This window comes from Natrix helvetica (genome assembly GCF_964273705.1).
Source record: "Natrix helvetica genome assembly, chromosome: 7".
Taxonomy (NCBI): Eukaryota; Metazoa; Chordata; class Lepidosauria; order Squamata; family Natricidae; genus Natrix; species Natrix helvetica.
In genome coordinates, this window is record NC_138558.1 from 51,698,295 (window position 1) to 51,716,797 (window position 18,503).

Sequence of the window (18,503 nt, forward strand, 5' to 3'; positions counted from 1 at the left end):
TCCGAGAGAGTAATTGCTAATATTTAATTTGAAAATACTGTTCTATCTTTTTTGATTACATTTAACAGATAATTGAGAAATAGAATAAGTCATTATTTAAAATAACATTAAAATAATAAAACTAAATAAGAACTAAACCTAAAGATGACTTTGTAAACTATAAGCCTGTACTAATTTATGTGTGAAAAGTCAATTAGTAAAAGTCAATTTATTAGTACAAATGCACTGGGCCCACAACAATAATTGTAAAATTTAATTTTAAACTATTTATTTCACATTCTCAATGTGCAATATGTAAGTTCTTGCTAATTTGCAGTTTCACTTTTTATTTAGGGCCCTCCACCTCCATTGAAGAAAGGGAAACTACTAGCTGAAAAGATGAAAATGTTAGAGGTATATAGACAAGGAAATAAAAAATTAGGCTAGAAGCTTTTAAAAGCAATAAATAAAAATCTTGAAATCTTTCCCCCTTATTTCCTTACAATAGAATATTTCCAATTTATAAATGAGAATACATCTTTGTGCCATTGAGTCATTACTATCCTAATCAGGATATGATAACAATTCATACTTTAAATTAGTTTCCATTTTTCAGGAAGCAGTAAAAAAGAAAAGGCTAGAGGAAAAACAACAGCGTGAGCAGGTAAATTGAAGGATTTGCTATTTCTGTTTTTGTTTCTGTTTTTTGACAGATTATAGGAATTGGCAACATTCTTATGATTACTTAGATTAATGATTAATTGTGGATGTTAAATAAGTTCGATTGCTGCTAATTAAAAACATTTTCATCCTTAATTTTTAGATCAGTTATATGAAGGTTGAGCAAATGAGAAGACTTGGAAAAGAAAGGGTAAAATGTTGGACTTTAAACATTAAAGTTCAGTTTTCATAACTTCCATTGGATTCTAAAGTCTAGTTTTAATTTTTCCTCCTCTTCTCCAGATGGAACGAATAAACAGAGCCAGAGAGCAAGGATGGAGAAATGTTCTCAGCATAAGTGGAAGTAGTGAAATCAAGGTTGGAGTCTCCTACCTTTCTATATGAAATTACTTTTTCTAGTTTTACAAATGTGAAGAGGAGCAAACAAGAACTTCTTTTTACATTCATAGGCTCAGTATTTTGGTGGGGGAGGAGCTATTGTGCCTTTACCTGTTCCTAGTCGAGGACCATATGAACACTACCATGCTATTTTTGATCAGATACAGCAACAAAAAGAAAATCCTAAAATAGAAGGAAAAGCTATAAAGTTGAACGAAAAGCCTGGTCTAGAGCCTAGTCAAAGGTATGTCTACCTTCATTTTAAAAAAAGCATAACATGTAATTCTGGCCTAAGGCACTGAAAATTACTGTGCATATTTATCTACAGAGGATCTCCACCTGGAGTTCATGCAGGAATTCATAATGGGCCTGCAGCTTACCATCATTCATCTGATGCAGATGCTATTAGGAAAGGAATGGAAAGATTGGAGAAGGTCTCTAGACAAGCCAATGCAAACAGGTTGAGTAATGATACATATCCTGTGTGTGTAGATGACGAAACACTTAATGTACTGAGAATCACAGACATGAGGGCTCAAAGGGATACCTGAAAGACGTTCATTAATTAGTTATACTTCACACATTGTTTCTAAAGATACCATGCTCTGTTTCACACATTAAACTACAACTTTTACATTACATTTCAACATTATTATTATCTTTTGTGAAGCAACGCAAAATTCAGGTGGGCAGCCTACTATCAAATCTTTATTACGACCTTAAAACAGCATAAACAGGTGGAGTACAGTAATTCAAAAAGCACAGAGAAAAGATCAGAATAAAACTATATTAAAAAATTATAAAAAGCTAGAAGATATAAAAGATACATGAATTAAAAACAAAGTACTGGTATTGTTGTGGCCCAGCAGCGGCCAGCTGAACTGTTGGTGGAATCTCACAGCGATGAACACTATGGGACTGCCCTGGAGGCTGAGGAAGACTCTGGGGGGTGTTCGGAGTCAGAGCAGGGACTGGAGAGGCCTGTTGGCCACCAGGTGGCGTCTGAGTCAGGGAGCAGTGAGGAGGAACAGAGAGAGGTTGTCCCTGACGTGAGGATGCGTAGAGCTGATAGGAGGAGGGAGCAGCTTTGGAAACAAGCTCATAGAAGGAAATAGGAAACAAGTGGCTACTGATTGGCCCCTCCCAGAGAGCTTATAGGTGGAGCGACGGGAGGACAATTTTGCAGGAAACATCAGTTTAAAGTTTGAAGAATTCCGTGAGTTCCGTGAGTCTTGTTTTTCATAGAGATAATTTTACTGGGCTCCTAGCCAAGTGGTGGCTTATCTCCCTCCTTAGTCATGGCAGACAGCCAAGCTGGCATCAGTATAATTTAGATGCTTAGGACAGAACAGTATGTTTCCTGCCTTTTAAAGCAGATTTACATATAATCTAAAATGGAGCAGCTTTGTGCCGAAAACGCCCAGCTCACGCAACAGGCAGCTTTGCTGGCTATCCAGGTGGCTCAGCTCCAAGTTCACGCTGCTCCACCCCCACCTCAGAGGAAATGCCTGGTTGCAGTGCCTGATAAATTCAATGGCAACCAAGCCATGTTTTTGGCTTTTTGGGGAAAATGCCAGATGTTTATCAGCTTGAGAGCAGAGGATTTGTCCACTTACCGAGATAAAGTGGGGTTTATGATTAGCCTGCTCTCTAGCTCCGCAGCTCATTGGGCTACCCCACTGCTGGTCCTGGCTAGCCCTTTGCTGGATGACTTCAGGGGGTTCTGTGACCACCTCAGGTTAATGTATGAGGACCCCATTAAGACGGAGACGGCTACCAGATGTCTGAAGACTCTGAAGCAGGGCCAGGGTTCCTTGCAGGAATACATCCACAAGTTTAGGCTACTTAGCCAGGATTCGGCTTGGAATGAGGCAGCCCTCACAGACAGAACAGGTATATAGAAAAACAATCTAAAAGAAAGGATAGGTACCATTATTTTTCAGACTATAAGATGCTCCTGACTATAAGACGCACCTAGCTTTTGGAGAGGAAAATAAGAAAAAAGATCTGCTTCTGCCTCCCAGCAATTTGCCTCCTTGCAGCAAACAGCCTGGTCAGCTTCAGTACAGCCAGAATAAAGCCTATCAGATTTTCCAAGCTGCGGGGATTGCCATCGGCTCCTATCGCCACTGCCACCTATTGCCTCCTTGTGCCCCATTTTCGGACTCTGTGCGCTCCATTTTTTGCTTCTTTGAGGTGGTGGGTATCGCCGCCACCTATCCCTGCTGCCTGGAACAGGCCAAAAATGGGGTGCACAGAGGCCGAAAATAAGGCACGAGGTGGCAAAAGGTGGCAGCGGGGATGGCCGGTGGTGATCCCTGGAACAGCTGATAGGCAGTATTTCGGGAGGCCGATCCAACCGCCAATCAGCTTCTCATGCTAAATCAGGCTGACCTTGCTGTTTGCTGTAAGGAGGCAAATTGCTAGAGGCAGGCTGAAGGATGGCGGGTGGGCGGGGCTTTGGCAATATTTGCTCTATAAGACACATAGATGTTTCCACCAACTTTGGGGGTGGGGGGAAGTGCTCCTTATACACTAAAAATACAGTATGTTTTATAGGTGTAGGGGAACATAATAAGTATGTGGAAGACTATATCAAGTTACCAATCTCTCTAATATAGCAAAGGAGGTGTTCATTAAGCATAGTTTATAACACTGGTGATTATGTGACGAATTTTGAGTGCTGCTCAACATTGGCAACATTGGATGTTGTAGCAAGGTTAGTATCTGAAAGCAGCAGGGTACCGTAAAATTATCTTAAAATTATTAACAAAATAGCATTAATAAAACAATAATATCTAAAGTATTATTAAAACATAATATGAAACACTGAAAATATCAAAAAATACAAAGAATCTCACTTCATCTTACATTTGTTTATATGCTTACTAGTCTACTAAGGTATGTATTTTAGAAATGGCAGTAAATCATCCAAATTTTAGTGACCATGGGCCTCATCTCAGATATGAAAGGATTTTAAAAAATCTTTAAAAGATTAGTAGACACCCAAGAACCACTGGGTTATTGTTTCAGAGATATTTACTTAAAAAGAAACAGGATGACTAAGGGGAAAGAGTAAAAGTGGGAAACTTCCAATTTCCTTCCAGCTTGACTGTGACTTCACTCCAATATTTGATTGTGGGATTGGTCTGCATAGCCTCCAGAAGGCTGGGGCAGGAGCAGTCTCCCTGATCTCCAGAAAGTAAAGGAAGAGCAAGTCTACTCAACCTTCAAAGGGCTAGGGTAGTAGTAGTCCACAGAACCTCTGGGTAGCCCTGGGGCAGCAATGAAACAATCACAAATTTGCCAAGTTTCAACCCCATGGGGGACACGGGTCCCAGATTTTTTATAAATTAGCCCTTTTAAGGTACATTGGCTCAAAGGTTATTGCACTATGATGCATTGTTTCACCCAATGCTTTTAGTACTATATAGATATACAAGAACAACCCTAACCACTTGTGAAGGAATCATGGGAAGATTTTTTTCCCCAAGCAGCTAGTATAGAAGTTTTTAAACCTTACCCAATATTACCCAGTCTTATTAGTTAATAGTATTGCTGATTATGGTTAATTAACCATTGAAAATAAACTCTTGTAAAAACTAAATTTCACTGGATTAAATTCAGTTTGGTGAGTTCATCAATGAAATGAATATTATTGGTAGAACGGTCCCACCTCCCTTTTATCTTTTACAATGCTGCTAAAATGTCAAAATGTGTAGTATGTGATATAATTAAAGACAAAACACGTTTATAAGTAATGCTATGCTCAATTGCTAATTTCCAATAATGCAAGTGTAATATATTCCATTTTAAATTATTCAAAATGCATCTAATGGAGAGAGCTCCTTTCTTTTAGTCTAGTATTTATATTTCTTTTTACCATAGAACTCATATAATTGTCTTGGAAAGTCAGGCTAGCTCCTTTTCCCCCTCTGGCTTCACATTGGGCTTTGTGGCAGAGGGAGATGTTATTAGGATGAGATTCTTAGGACCATAGGTTTTTATTTGCGTACATCGAATGTTGCTGGTTTTAATTTTGAAACTTCTTTTTCATTATATCTTAATGTCCTATGGTATATTTCTAACTAGTTTTTAATATGTTAATAATAAACACCATGGAGGAAGTGACGTCCCGATGTCTAGCAGCTGCAGGAGAACGGGCTCCTTGTCCCCTCCCCTGGCTTCTGCTTCTTCGTGGGCTTTTTTAAAAAGCCAAAAAACCCTGGGGGTGGGGGGTGAAGCTAAGTGTCCTGTGAGGTTCCGGGGGAGATCGCAATTCCCCTGCAGAGCCCTGGGGCATTTTTCTTCTATGCCACATCAAGAGAAGAGACAGCCTAAGATGGCTGTCACAAAGCTGGCGCCAGCTTAACATCCAAGAAGTATGCTGGAGCAGTGTTTGGAACTGGGTGAGAAGAATTCTTTTTAATTCAAAGTGTAACCCCAAAAGAATATTCAGGAAAGAAAGACTCCTAATTACTTTTAAAGTGCCGGCGACCGAGCTATTTTTGAGTAAAATCTTAGAACGGAAGAGAAAAGAATTAAAGGAAGAAAATAAAAAACTTGCTAAAATACAGAAGATTGAAGTTGGGTGTTGGAAAGGCATTTTAAAATGCTGGAACTATTTATATAAAAGCTAATACCACATTTAAATTTTGGAGTATTATAGTAAATTTGTATAAAGAAGAAAGCTGATTTGAAAGCTGATTTAAGAGTGCCAACTGTTGATAAAGGAAGGTACAACATACCCCCCAAATCCTGGAAAGACTTGGTTGTGGAAATTTAAGTGTGAGATGAAGAAAACCTAAATACTAAAAAGACCCCTAAAAGCTTCAAAATAAGACTGAACTGGCAGAGGGATTTATGAAGATTTCATTTTTGGGCTACTTAGAAGAACAGATTTTGGGATACAAAATCTCTTGGACAGTGAATATTGAATCACTTGAGAAGTGACTTTGAAAATTGAAAATTAGATTGTTGGACTGTTAGACAAAAAGAAAAGAAAAAGGAAAAAATGAGTGGAATCCAGGAAGAAATTGCGTCGTTAATCCTGGACTTTAAAGACACCTTGACGAGGATGTGAGGAGATTTTAAATAAAATGCAGAGCATAGATGAAAATCTGGAAATTAAAGCACAAAAGACAAGGAGAAACCAGGATGCTCATGAAGAGGAGGAGTCAACTGAAAGAGCAGCTGAAAAAACTGAACAGAGGAAACAACAAGCAAGAAGATGACAAAAGGAGATAAAAATTAAAATAAGAATGATTGATGAAATAAACTAAGAGGAGAGTATTTTAATGGAAATTAAACAGGAAATAGAAATACAGGAAGATTTTCTTGGGAGAGAAACAGGGGTAAGAGTAAATAATTTGAAACTTAGACAATGGAATAAGATAGAGAAGGGATAAATATTTCATAGGATTGGCCAAGCAATGCAAGCATGTAGACTAGATCCAAGAGAAGAACATGGGAGACAAGCTAAGAAATGGAAAATCAAAGCTTCAAAATGGGTGAAAACGATGGATAAAAAATATTTGGGAATATTTCCTTAAAATAACAGTGAGATAAGTTAAAATGGGATTGGAAGTTAGAGAAGGGGGGTTAGTTTGTGTGTGGGTGTATGAATTATTATTAATAAGGAAACCTAGGCTTTTAATGATGACAATTTTGAATTTGTTTGAATAAAGTGTTAATGGCTTTAAAAATAACATAGAAATATTGATAAGCAAAAGATTGAAGAGTATAATTTAATATAAATATGTGTATTATTAGTATAACCATACATGTTTGTTAAAATGTAACAAATGTGACTATCAACATTTTAGTTGTAGTAAAAGGGATGATATGTAGAATTTGGCTAGCATGAAAACAACATTGAATTATTGAATAAGATAATAATGAAAGATTATAATTCAACAAAACAGGTGTATTATTACTATTATTAGAATTATATAACTTGTCAAATTGTCAAATATAATAAATAATAATAAACACCATATAATGACTTAAATTTCTCCTAAGCAGTTTCACAAGTGTAAAAATTCAGTATTCATTGTAGTCTAAAACCTTTAATGAATAATAGTTCTGTGCAGTAGATATGTCTCTTCATACAGAGTTGACGTGTGTTTGTGTGTGTGCATATGCATGCATGCAAAGATTAGCTCTTAATCTTCATATTCCTGTTGGGTGACATGCTGGTTACCCTACTGGGAGTTGAAATCCATCAGTTTGAGAAGTAAAGAGGTTTTAAAATGTCCAGAAATATTAAAACAATGGGAACCTGTTTTTCCTAGAATAAAAAACATGAAAATATTAGAAGAAAATAATGTATGCTGCTAACAATGTCTACCCTACTCCCAATGTTTTGAGGCCTAACAGAGGATAAGAAGTCATCCAGCAACTTCATAGTAAAAAGTGAAAGCAATCTCCTGAAAAGAGGATTGATTAATTATTTTGTGAGTCATGGTCCCTTGCAAGATGATCTGCATTTTTGTACTTTCATTTGAGACCTTTTAACTCAGAGGTGTCACACTCATATCACGGAAGTGTCATGTGACGTCACAGACTTTCCCCCCCTTCGCTAAATCGTGTGTGGGCATGGCCAGCACATGACACAATCTGCCCACGGGCCACAAGTTTGACAGCCCTGTTTTAACTTGTTCTCTGGTTATACAAAATGCAATGATCTCATGTTTTAATTGTCCTGCATTACAGTATATTGCATTAGAAATCATTCTGGGAACAAAAACCTAAGTATTTTCTTAATTACAGGTGGTCCTCAACTTACAACCACATTCGAGCCCAAAATCTATGTTACTGAATGAGAAATTTGTTATGTACGTTTTGCCCCATTTTACAACTTTTTTTGCCACATTTGTTAAGTGAATCACTGCAGTTGTTAAATCAGTAATACGGTTGTTAAGTAAATCTGGTTTCCCCATTAACTTTGTCAGAAGGTTGAAAAAGGTGATTATATCACCCTGGGACACTGCAATCATCATAAATCTGAGTTGGTTGTCAAACATCTGACTGTAAATCACATGACCATGGGAATCCTGCAACAATCATATGCATGAAAAATGATCATAAGTCATTTTTTTCAGTGCCGTTGTAACTTTGGTCACAAAATAAAATGTTGTAAGTCGAGGACTACCTGTAATTTATATATTGTTTTAAATTAAAATATTAGGAGATGTTCAATTATTTGGTGTTTTCTTAGTTTTGAAGACCATGATAACATTGGGCATTTTTCTATTTTAATTTTTCTTTTTTTCCCCTCTCCTGTTTGTAATGTTAAAACCATTCTTCAACTGTTTCAATGATAGACTGAAAATAGTTTGGGCAAAGCCCCTACTATCTACCCTAACCCATTCCAGTAACCTCTGGAACTGAACAATTGCGTTCATAACCTCCCGTTGGAAGAAAATATGCAGACACATATAAAAGAGCAGTTATCAATAGGTTCAAAAAAGAAGACACAACCTAGCATTCTTATTGCAGGAAGAAAAGTATCCCAGACTTCCGGAGGAAAAAAAGGCAAATATTGATGATTGGGATTCAGTTCTTTGGGGAACAGAAACAATAGTCTGCAGACCCAAACAGTCAATCCAGGAAGATATGTTGTCAAAAGGGAGGTATGGAGCAAAAATTAAACATGTAATTGAGAACCTTACTAAAATAATCAACCCCATGGATTACTACCCCTCTCTTCTACTACACATGGGGACAATGAATCTAAAAACAATGAGATTACGAACAGCTAGGGAAGAAAATTAAAGCTCAAGTGGTGTTTTCATCTATACTTCGAACAAAAGGCCAACATCCAACGAGGGAACAAAGGATTTTAAAAACGAACCACTGGATTGAAAATTGGTGTCATTAAGAAAACTTTGGTTTCCTAAACCATCGTCTGCATTACCTACATGAAGGGCTGCTGGCAAGGAATGGAGTCAACCTCACAAGAACTGGAAAGAATATATTCAGAAAACTACTGGCTCAGAAGAACTTTAAACTAAAATTGAGCAGGGGAAAAATCTTCAAGAACTTTAGAATCTAATTCCAAATAAAAACCACTAGATAACCAATCATATAAGGAGGTAGGATGCAAAGAGGAAGAAGATGAAGAAAAAAAGGAAAAACACAGTGGAGAGTGATGGAAAGGTTGGAAAATCCATATACAAAGTAGGAGATATAAGAAACATAACCCAAGACCGATAAAGGACTGAAATGGCTATATACTAGCGCTCAAAGTTTAGGGAACAAACGGTGAAGTTCAAGTATTAGTACATGAAGGTAGGTAAGATATAGTTGGCATTACTGAAACATGTTGAGATGAAACTCATAACTGGAATGTACTGATGAGAGGATACAATTCAAAAGAAACACCTAACAAAAGAGGAGGTGAGGTTGCAGTATATATAAAATATCACTACATCTCTACAGATATCCACAAAACCAAAGATGAAAACCACCTAGAATCCATATGGATCTGTATAAAAGAAAGAAAAAAAGAATGACATTGCTATAAGCGTATACTACAGGCCATCCAACCAAGTAGAAGAACTAGATGAAATTTTTGCTAAATAATTAACAAATGTATGTAGGAAATATACCATAGTAGTAATGGAAGACTTTAACTACCCTGACATCAACTGGGAGACAAACTCTGCAGCAAGTGGGAGATCAAATCAACCTACCTGATACATTTTTCTTCAAAAAGGTAAAAGACAGAACTAGAGGAAAAGCTCTACTGTACCTAATTCTTACTAAATGATAGAGGGAGTTGAAGTTACCGGAACTTTGGGTGAGAATGACCACGTCATACTGAAATATAATGCAAACAAAAGCAATAGAACATAATCCAGCCAGTGGCTTAAACTTCAAAAGAGCTGATTTTAACGAACTCGGAGCCTAAGAAAAATTCCATGGATAAAATTTCCTAAAGAGGAAAACAACTCAAGAAGCATGGGAAAAGCATAGTCCACCACAATACCACTGAAACAGAAAAACATGAAATCCAAGAAGAAATCAGCATGGTTGCACAAAAATCTCTCTAATAAAATGAAAGATAAAAAGGACAAGTACAAAAAATGGAAAGAGGGATGCATAACTACCATGTTTCCCTGAAAATAAGACCTGGTCTTATTTTCTTTTGGGCTCTAAAAGAAGCACAAGGGCTTTTTTCGAGAGACGTCTTGTTCCTTTTGAGTGCTGCTGCCGTGCGTGGTGCTGAAGCTGCCCCACACACCCCACAGTATCTTACCTCAGGGGCCTTGCAGCCAGGCCATCCATGCCCCAATGCCCGCCTCATCTCATGGCCACGGTACTGGTGCATTGGGCAGTCTCTGTTGTGGCCACCAGCAAGCAGAAGTGGACTGACAGCCATGTGAGGTCTTCAAGGAACGTGACTGTTAGAGCCACCGCCATGAGGCGAGGCAATTGTCATGGCACGGACGGCCTGGCTACAGGGGCCTTGAGGTAAACCAGTGCAGGACAACTCTCTGTCACTTGGCCTTCTGCTCTGGTGCCACTCCAGTGCCAGAAAGAATGGACCAGTGGCCGCATGGGCTCCTGCTGCACTGGCTGCCGCTGCTGCTAGGCAGTTGACAGGACGTGGATGGCCTGGCTGTGGGGGCTCTGATATAAGCTGATATGCATAGGGCAGTTTCACGCACCCCTCACCTCGTGTCGGCACTGCAAGCAACCAGACAGAATGGGCAAGTGGGTGGCTGCCAGGTGCTTAAATAGGGCCTATTTTGGGTGCAAGCACAGAAAACATCCTAGGGATTATTTTTGGGATAGGTCTTATTTTTGGGGAAACGTGGTAAGACAGAGTATCAGCAGATAGCCCAAATCTTCAAATCAGGAAAGAAAAGGCTCAGAACAAACAAAGACTTGCAACAAAAGTCAAAGATAATAAAAGAAAGAGTTTCTTTCAACATATAAATAAGAAAAAGGTCAAGGAAACAGATTCACTTAAGAGAGAAAATGGCAAGGAAATAACAGCAGAGATAAAGCAGAATTGTGTAACTCATTCTTTATATCAGTCTTCATGCAAAAAAAAAAAATCTTATAGCCCAACCTACCAAAAACATAACTAAAAGACAGACTAGAAATAAAAATAAGCAAGAAAATGGTTAGAGAACACCTATCTGAGCTTGATGAATATAAATCACTGGGACCTGACATATTACATCCTAGAGCTGGCAAATGTTATCTCAGAACCATTGGGAACCATCTTTCAAAAATCCTGGAACATCGGGGAATTACTTGAGGATTGGAAAAGAGCTAATGTGGTTCCCATCTTCAAAAAAGGAGGAAAAAAAACTGACTCAGGAAATTACAGACCAATTAGCCTAACATCAACACCTGGGAATATACTCATGTTCACACTCTAGCAATCAAAAAATAGATCTGCAAACATCTAGAAACAAATAAAAGTTATAACTAAAAGCTAGCATAGGTTTGTTAAAAATCATGCCAAACCAAACTTATTTTATTCTTTGACAAAGTGACTAAATTAGTAGATCAGCAAAATGTTGTGGACTTAGACTTCAGTAAGGCATTCAACAAAGTATACCACAACCTACTCCTTGGTAAGCTAGAAAAATGTGGGATAGACAGCAGCAGCATCAGATGGATTTGTAATTGGCTGGCAAACCATACGCAACGAGTGATCCTTAATGGTACTACATCTACATGCAGGGAAGTAAGCAGTGGGGTACCACAAGCTTCCGTCTTCGACCCAGTACTCTTCAATATCTTCATAAGTGACTTAGATGAGGGAATACAAGGGGAACTCATCAAATTTGCAGATGACACTAATTTAGCAGGAAAAGCCAACATGCCAGAAGACAAGTTCAGGATCCAGCAATGGGCTCTTTCCCACAAAATGAAATTTAATGTGGAGAAAAGCAAGGTTTTACACATAGGCAGGAAAAACCAAAGGTAAACCAGATTAGGTGAAACCTGGCTCCAAAACAGTAACTCTGAGAGGGACCTTGGAGTCCTAGGCTTAACTATGAGCCGACAGTGCGGCAGTAGCCAAACAAGCTAATACAATCCTTGGTTGTATAAACAGGCAGAGAATCAAAATTATGTGAAATATTAGTTCTACTTTATAAAGCCTTAGTAAGGCCACACCTGGAATATAGTTTTGGTCACCACATTACAAAAAGGATGTTGAGAGTTTGGAAAAAATGCAAAGAAGAGCAACTAACATGATTAAAGGCCTGGAGACAAAAACTTACAAAGAATGGTTGCAGAATTTGGGTTCGACTAGAAAAGAAAAGAAAGATTAGGAGGGACATGATAGCAATATTCCAGTATTTGAGAGGTTGCCAGAAAGAGGGGGGTTAATTTATTTTCAAAAGCACCAGAGGGCAAGACAAGAAACAATGGATAGGAACTAATCAAGAAGAGAAGCAACCTGGAATTAAGAAACTTCCTAACAGAACAATTAAACAGTGGAACAGCCTGCTTTCAGTAGTGGTGGGTGCTTCATCACTGGAGATTTTTAGGAAGAAATTGGCAACTAGGACATGTCATTTAATGGAGTGAAAATTAATTTGCAATTCTTTTTCACTGAGGGGTTCTAAAAATGTGTTTTTACAACAAGAATTCAAATATGCTGTTATTTTTGTATTGCACAACATTTCGCTTGGTGTGGTAAATCCATGTCTGATCATATACTCCACAAAAGTTTCTTGTAACCCAAATACTGTTAACTTGATCTTCTCAAAATTACACCACGTACTTCAAAAATTAGCATCACAAAGTAATCTGAGTTACAAAAATATTTAGCCAAGTTTCATCAAGTCTTGTTTTGATTTGTTCTTTGACATTAGCCGCTGACTTGTTTCTTAGCCTCTGATATAAACCCTCATGTTTCTCACATGTATATACTCTGCTTGCTGTTTCACACATCTCTCTATTGATTAGGCATGACAGGGCCACTGTGGTACTTGCATTTGTTCGTCAATGAACTTCTTTATTTCTGCTATAGTAAGTTTGGACGTCAAAGGTGGTTCATATATACCTTCAGACCAGTCAATCAGCTCCAGCAGAGTGGGTGCTCTGTCATTGATTAAAGGTGTTTTTCTAGCACATACAGAAAAATATCCTAGCGCGTCATCATCTGCACCCCTCAAGTCAACGAACCTTTGCAAACCAGCTCTCCTCTCTTGAATATCATCTGAACACAAGAGTGTCTGGATTATCATTTCACTGAAAGCATGCCATGTTGAGCACTGAAAGGTTGGCAAAACAGCATGTACTACAGCCTTCTTTTGCAGTCTGACTTGCTGCAACTGGAACAACACATGCCTTCAATGCAGGAATGTTTTGCTTTAATGTCGAATCAACAAGGCCAGGGGCCCCCAACGATGTATTCCACTCCCATTCTTAGGTTTTGCAGAGTTTTGGCTTTAAAGCCATGTTTTGAAACCCATATTCGACAGCCTATTTGCAGTTGTCAACCAGCATGAATGTCTTATGGGACCAATTTCCACAAGAGCCAGATCTGTGGGAAATTCTCCTGTCCTTATTGCCTGTGTGATCCTATATGTATACACTTTATCAGTAGAGAGATACTTTACAACACTGTCGCTCAGTGAAACGAACACAACAATTAGATCAACTTCCAGTCAAGCTTGACCACCTACCCAGTCCATGGCAGCACCTTCAGAGCCAGTATTAACATTAATACTGTATTAACAGCCAGTATTAACTGGGTGAGATCATCCGTGGTTTCGGGGTGGGATACCATCTGTACGCTGATGATACTCAGCTGTACTTTTCCACCCCGAACCACCCCAACGAGGCCATCGAAGTGATGTCCCGGTGTGTGGAAGCCATACGGATCTGGATGGATGACAACCGACTCAAACTCAACCCCTCCAAGATGGAGTGGCTGTGGGTACCGGCTCCCCGGTTCAGCCAATTAATTCCATCATTGGCCATCGGGGGCATTCAACTTGCCCCCGTGGAGCGGGCGCGCAATTTGGGCGTCCTCCTGGATGCCCGGCTGTCCATGGATGACCATGTGACAGCCGTGGCAAGGGGGGCGTTCCACCAGGTTCGCCTGGTGCGCCAATTGCGCCCCCTACTGGACCGGGACGCCTTACGCACAGTCACGCATGCGCTGGTGACGTCTCGCTTGGACTACTGTAACGCTCTCTACATGGGGCTTCCCTTGAAATGCACCCGGAGGCTACAGTTGGTCCAGAACGCAGCCGTGCGGGTAATTATGGGGAGTACTAGGTACTCCCATGTGACACCATTCCTGAGCGAGCTGCACTGGCTTCCTGTGGTCTATCGGGTGCGTTTCAAGGTTTTGATAACAATCTTTAAAGCGCTCCATGGCTTGCGGGATCGTATTCTGCCCCATACATCCCTGCGACCAATCCGCTCGCACAGAGAGGGCCTCCTCCAGGTGCCGTCCACCAGACAGTGTCGAGGGGCGGCGCCTAGGAGTAGAGCCTTCTCTGTGGCGGGCCCAGCCCTGTGGAATGACCTCCCCCCGGATATTAGGAATACCTCTGACCTCCGTTCCTTTCGTGTAAAGCTCAAGACCCACCTTTTTCAAGTTGCTGGCCTGGCTCAACTTTGATCCAACTATATCGCTCCTGACGGGTTTTTTATTTGGGGTATTTTAATTGCATTCAATTTATTTAGGGGTTTTTAAACATTGTGTTTTTACTTGTTTTTATCTATCAGTTCACCTCCTCCTTGTATATGTCGTATATATCTCTTGGTATATGTTTTGTTATATGTATGTCGATATATTTATTTCCTATGTTTCGTTGTACGCCGCCCCGAGTCCTTCGGGAGAGGGTGCGGCTAAGAAATAAATATTTATTATTATTATTATTATTGGTAGAATCTCCTTCAATGGCCCTCAAGCTTTTGTCAATGCCTTTTTTCTTCATGAAATATACCAGATTATCTGCAATCACTTGAGCAGATTTTCCTGTTTGTGAGCCTTTCTCTGGAATGAAATGATAAAGATATCTTCCACATGGCTCACTGCATGTGGAATAATCTTCTTTGATGGTATTGGGGAATTGTTTTGAATTGTTTGCTTTCAGCATAACTTTAGTTGCATCTACATAGCCGTCAAAGATGCATTCTTTCGCCCTTCTTACAAAGCTCATCAAATTCTTGATCTAGGGATTTTAGAATTTTTCCCTGGGCTCTCTTGATTTTATTGTGGTCAACTACAAGTTTTTTGTCTTCTTCGGTGGTCAAACTAGCATCTATAAAGTCGACTGTGGTTATGGCAGCAATGGCACATAGTCCAACGCCATATCTTATGCTCTGCATAGCGACATTTATTTCTAATCTATTGTGTTCTGTCTTTTCTTTTGAAGTAGAGGGCATGTGTGTTTGGTCAAAGGCCTCTACATAACTTCCATCACATTAATCTTCATCATCACTCATCTGTCTTTCATTTTCATCATAAGAGATAATATCTTCATTTGTCAGTATCAAAATGTCTGGAATACATCTCTGCTTATATTTAGTGTGCCTTTGTCTCTCATAGTCTTGCCACTTTTGCCTTTTGAGTAGTTGTTTCTGCTCAGACAATCTAGCAAACCAATCTGGTGTGAACCAAAAGAAACAATCTTCCTTCAATGGTATCTTCATCTCCTTAGGGCAGGTACAGTTAATGTGAACTTCTTTTTTGCAGCCAACAGGGCAGCCGAACTTGGCACACAGAACAATTTGACACTTGCAGTTGAGAATGTCAAACAGTTTCACAGTGAACGTTTTTTTGACATCTAACTTTCCTCTAGATATGTTTTTGGCTTGATCTCAGCTCTCTTGGATCTTGTTCAAGATTGTCACTCATGAATTTACAGCAGGTATCACAAAAGAACTGTTTGCCCCTTCCCATTTTTCAAGCACTTTTAGATCTACAGTATGCCTCTTGCAAGACTGGCTACTGTATAGTTTCTATCATCATCACTACTTTATTCTCTCAACCGTAGGCCATATCTGAGAATGTCTCGCAATGTTGGGAGTTCAGACAGCACAAGTCTCTGCCAGTCCCAAGTAGATTGCTCATATGAGTGACTGTTGCCAATCTTGTTCTTTTTTTAGGAGCCAGATCACTCTCACAAGAAACGAGGCCAGCAGTATTAACAGTGTCAGACAAAATAATGTTTATCAAAAAAAGAAAGATGGCTGAACCTCTGAAATGAAACAAACTAAAAATGTTAAAAAGTTATAATATTTATGTAGTTGCTTACCAAGCACATCTAAATTATATAAAAGTAATCAAAATATCCTTACAATCCCCAAGGGACTTTTGAGCTCACAACTTTTGAGCATCTTATTTTTGGAAATTGAAAGTTGAAAAATTTGACATGTTCTAACAGTAGACAGTCACTTGTCTGAAATGATATAAGGTATCCTGCTTGATCAGGGGATTGAAGACCTCAAAGGTCTCTTCCTGCTCTATTCTGACTGACTGATTGAATGAATATTCTAAAATTAGTTCTTATATCTGAATTGTATTGCATTGACTACTAAGTAACTTTTTTAAACAGATGCTATATCTTGTGCTGAAAATTCTGCAGGTTAATGAACAATGTAACATATCAAATGCAAGAACAATGAGCAACACTAATCAGAGAAGGCTGAATTAAAATAGAGGATCAGCACTTAACAAGTAGCAGCCCAACTTGAATGGAACCAGTTAACAATCACAGTGACTTCCTTCTGTATATTTGTAACTGTTCCTCATATAAATAGAATTTAATATTAAATTTCATATTTCATGTTAAAATAGTTTATTTGTTTGAAATAGTTTATTTATTTGAATTCTAATATTCTGTCTACTATTTTTATAAGTAACTCAAGGCCGTGCACATATATAAAACTCTCTCCTCCTGTTTCCTTAATAGATACACTAAGATGTATTAATACATTCGACTTTCATATTATACTCAGGCAAAAAGGATGGCTAGCTGCAGAAAGAGCCAAACAACTTGAAGAATTCTGGCAACGGAAGCGAGAAGCCATGCAAAACAAAGCCCGCGCTGAAGGACATATGGTATGAAACGGTGGCATTCTACTGTGCAGGCATTTGAAGTATCTTTTTTATGTTAACTTTGTTATCAATCTTCTATTGTTTTTTAAATCTAATTATTTTTATGACAAGACAAATATATTTTTTGTATCTTAGAATCTTGGTCAAACAGCCCATGAATTATAAATAACATTGTTTTTATTTTAATATTACTTATTATCAGAAATTATTTTATTTTTATTGTATCTTTTGCATCTTGCTTTTTATTTTCTTTAATAATAAGTGATTGTAGTTTGCAGTTTATATGGTAATAATAGTTATAAATCCTATTTATTTTAAAATGCAGTCATGTATGTCTGTGTGTATTTCCTTGAGAATAATTTCCTAACTTATGATTAATCCAACTGCATTGTAAATTAATTTTAAAATTTGGGCAAACAAGCATTCTTGATTTTCCCAATGTGCCTTTTAATTAAATCACTTTTTAAATTATACTCTAAGACTTAAGGTAGCAATGGAGAATTAAAGTAGAAAAAAGAAATCCTTCAATATATATGGATCTTGGCTTTCTTTAATACACCTAAAACAAATTATTCCAAAGTAAAGCTTTGTTCTAATTAACATGTTTTACTATTTTATGATATAGGTTTTATATATAATTATATAATCATTGGGCTGTTCACATGAAAACCATAGCTTCTTACTATACACTGTGTGCACGATTATTAGGCAAGCTGTATTTTGGAGGATTAATTTTATTATTGAAAAACTACAGTGCTCTTGCTCAGCTAGGCTTCGACCTGTTGCTGTACAGGGAGTCATGTGTTGACACAGGAGGAAGTTCAAAGGCGGTGATTCCAGTCCCCATTCATCATCCGCTTGAGCACCTCTTTTGTATCCTGACCATTCATTTGGCCTGACCGTTGGTTGTGGGGTGAAATGGAGCAGATGTTACGTGCCGTATCATGTTAGTGTTGAGGAATGACTGAAACTCTTCTGCTGTGAATTGTGCCCCGTTGTTGGACACGGTCACATCTGGCAGGCCATGTGTGGCAAACAGCTGGCACAACTCTCGGATGATTCTGGTCATTGTCATTGATGAGACCGGTGCAACTTCCAACCACTTGGAATAACTGTCCCCTACAAAGTCAATGTGCACGCGAGACCATGGGGGCGTGTGGTCTCCCAGTGGTGCACTGGTGCTTGTGGCATCTCCAATTCAGTTTCTTGGCAGGCCTGGCAACTCCTTACTTGATTCTCAATGTCTTTGTCCAGGCCTGGCCACCACAAGTAGCTCCTGGCTAGAGCCTTCATCCAAACAATTCCTGGGTGCCCCTCATGTAGGGAATCCAGCACCTTGGAGTGAAGAGTGGGTGGACTGATGACCCTGCTGCCCCAAAGCACACATCTCTTGTGGGCCGACAGTTCATTT

The 18,503-nt window shown here is 38.8% G+C and overlaps 1 protein-coding gene across 4 annotated transcripts in view; it reads left to right on the forward strand.

Moving 5' to 3' along the window:
* NEK1 (NIMA related kinase 1) overlaps positions 1–18,503 on the forward strand; it is a 91,897-nt gene that overhangs the window by 18,750 nt on the left and 54,644 nt on the right. For 2 of the 4 annotated variants that reach the window (XM_081959395.1, XM_081959396.1), the window contains exons 12-18: positions 334–393; positions 596–643; positions 803–850; positions 943–1,017; positions 1,110–1,282; positions 1,367–1,498; positions 16,993–17,095. In XM_081959395.1, the coding sequence (XP_081815521.1) occupies positions 334–393; positions 596–643; positions 803–850; positions 943–1,017; positions 1,110–1,282; positions 1,367–1,498; positions 16,993–17,095 (639 nt within the window). The remainder of the gene's footprint in view (positions 1–333; positions 394–595; positions 644–802; positions 851–942; positions 1,018–1,109; positions 1,283–1,366; positions 1,499–16,992; positions 17,096–18,503) is intronic. The other 2 variants (XM_081959398.1, XM_081959397.1) reach the window with 2 other exon arrangements.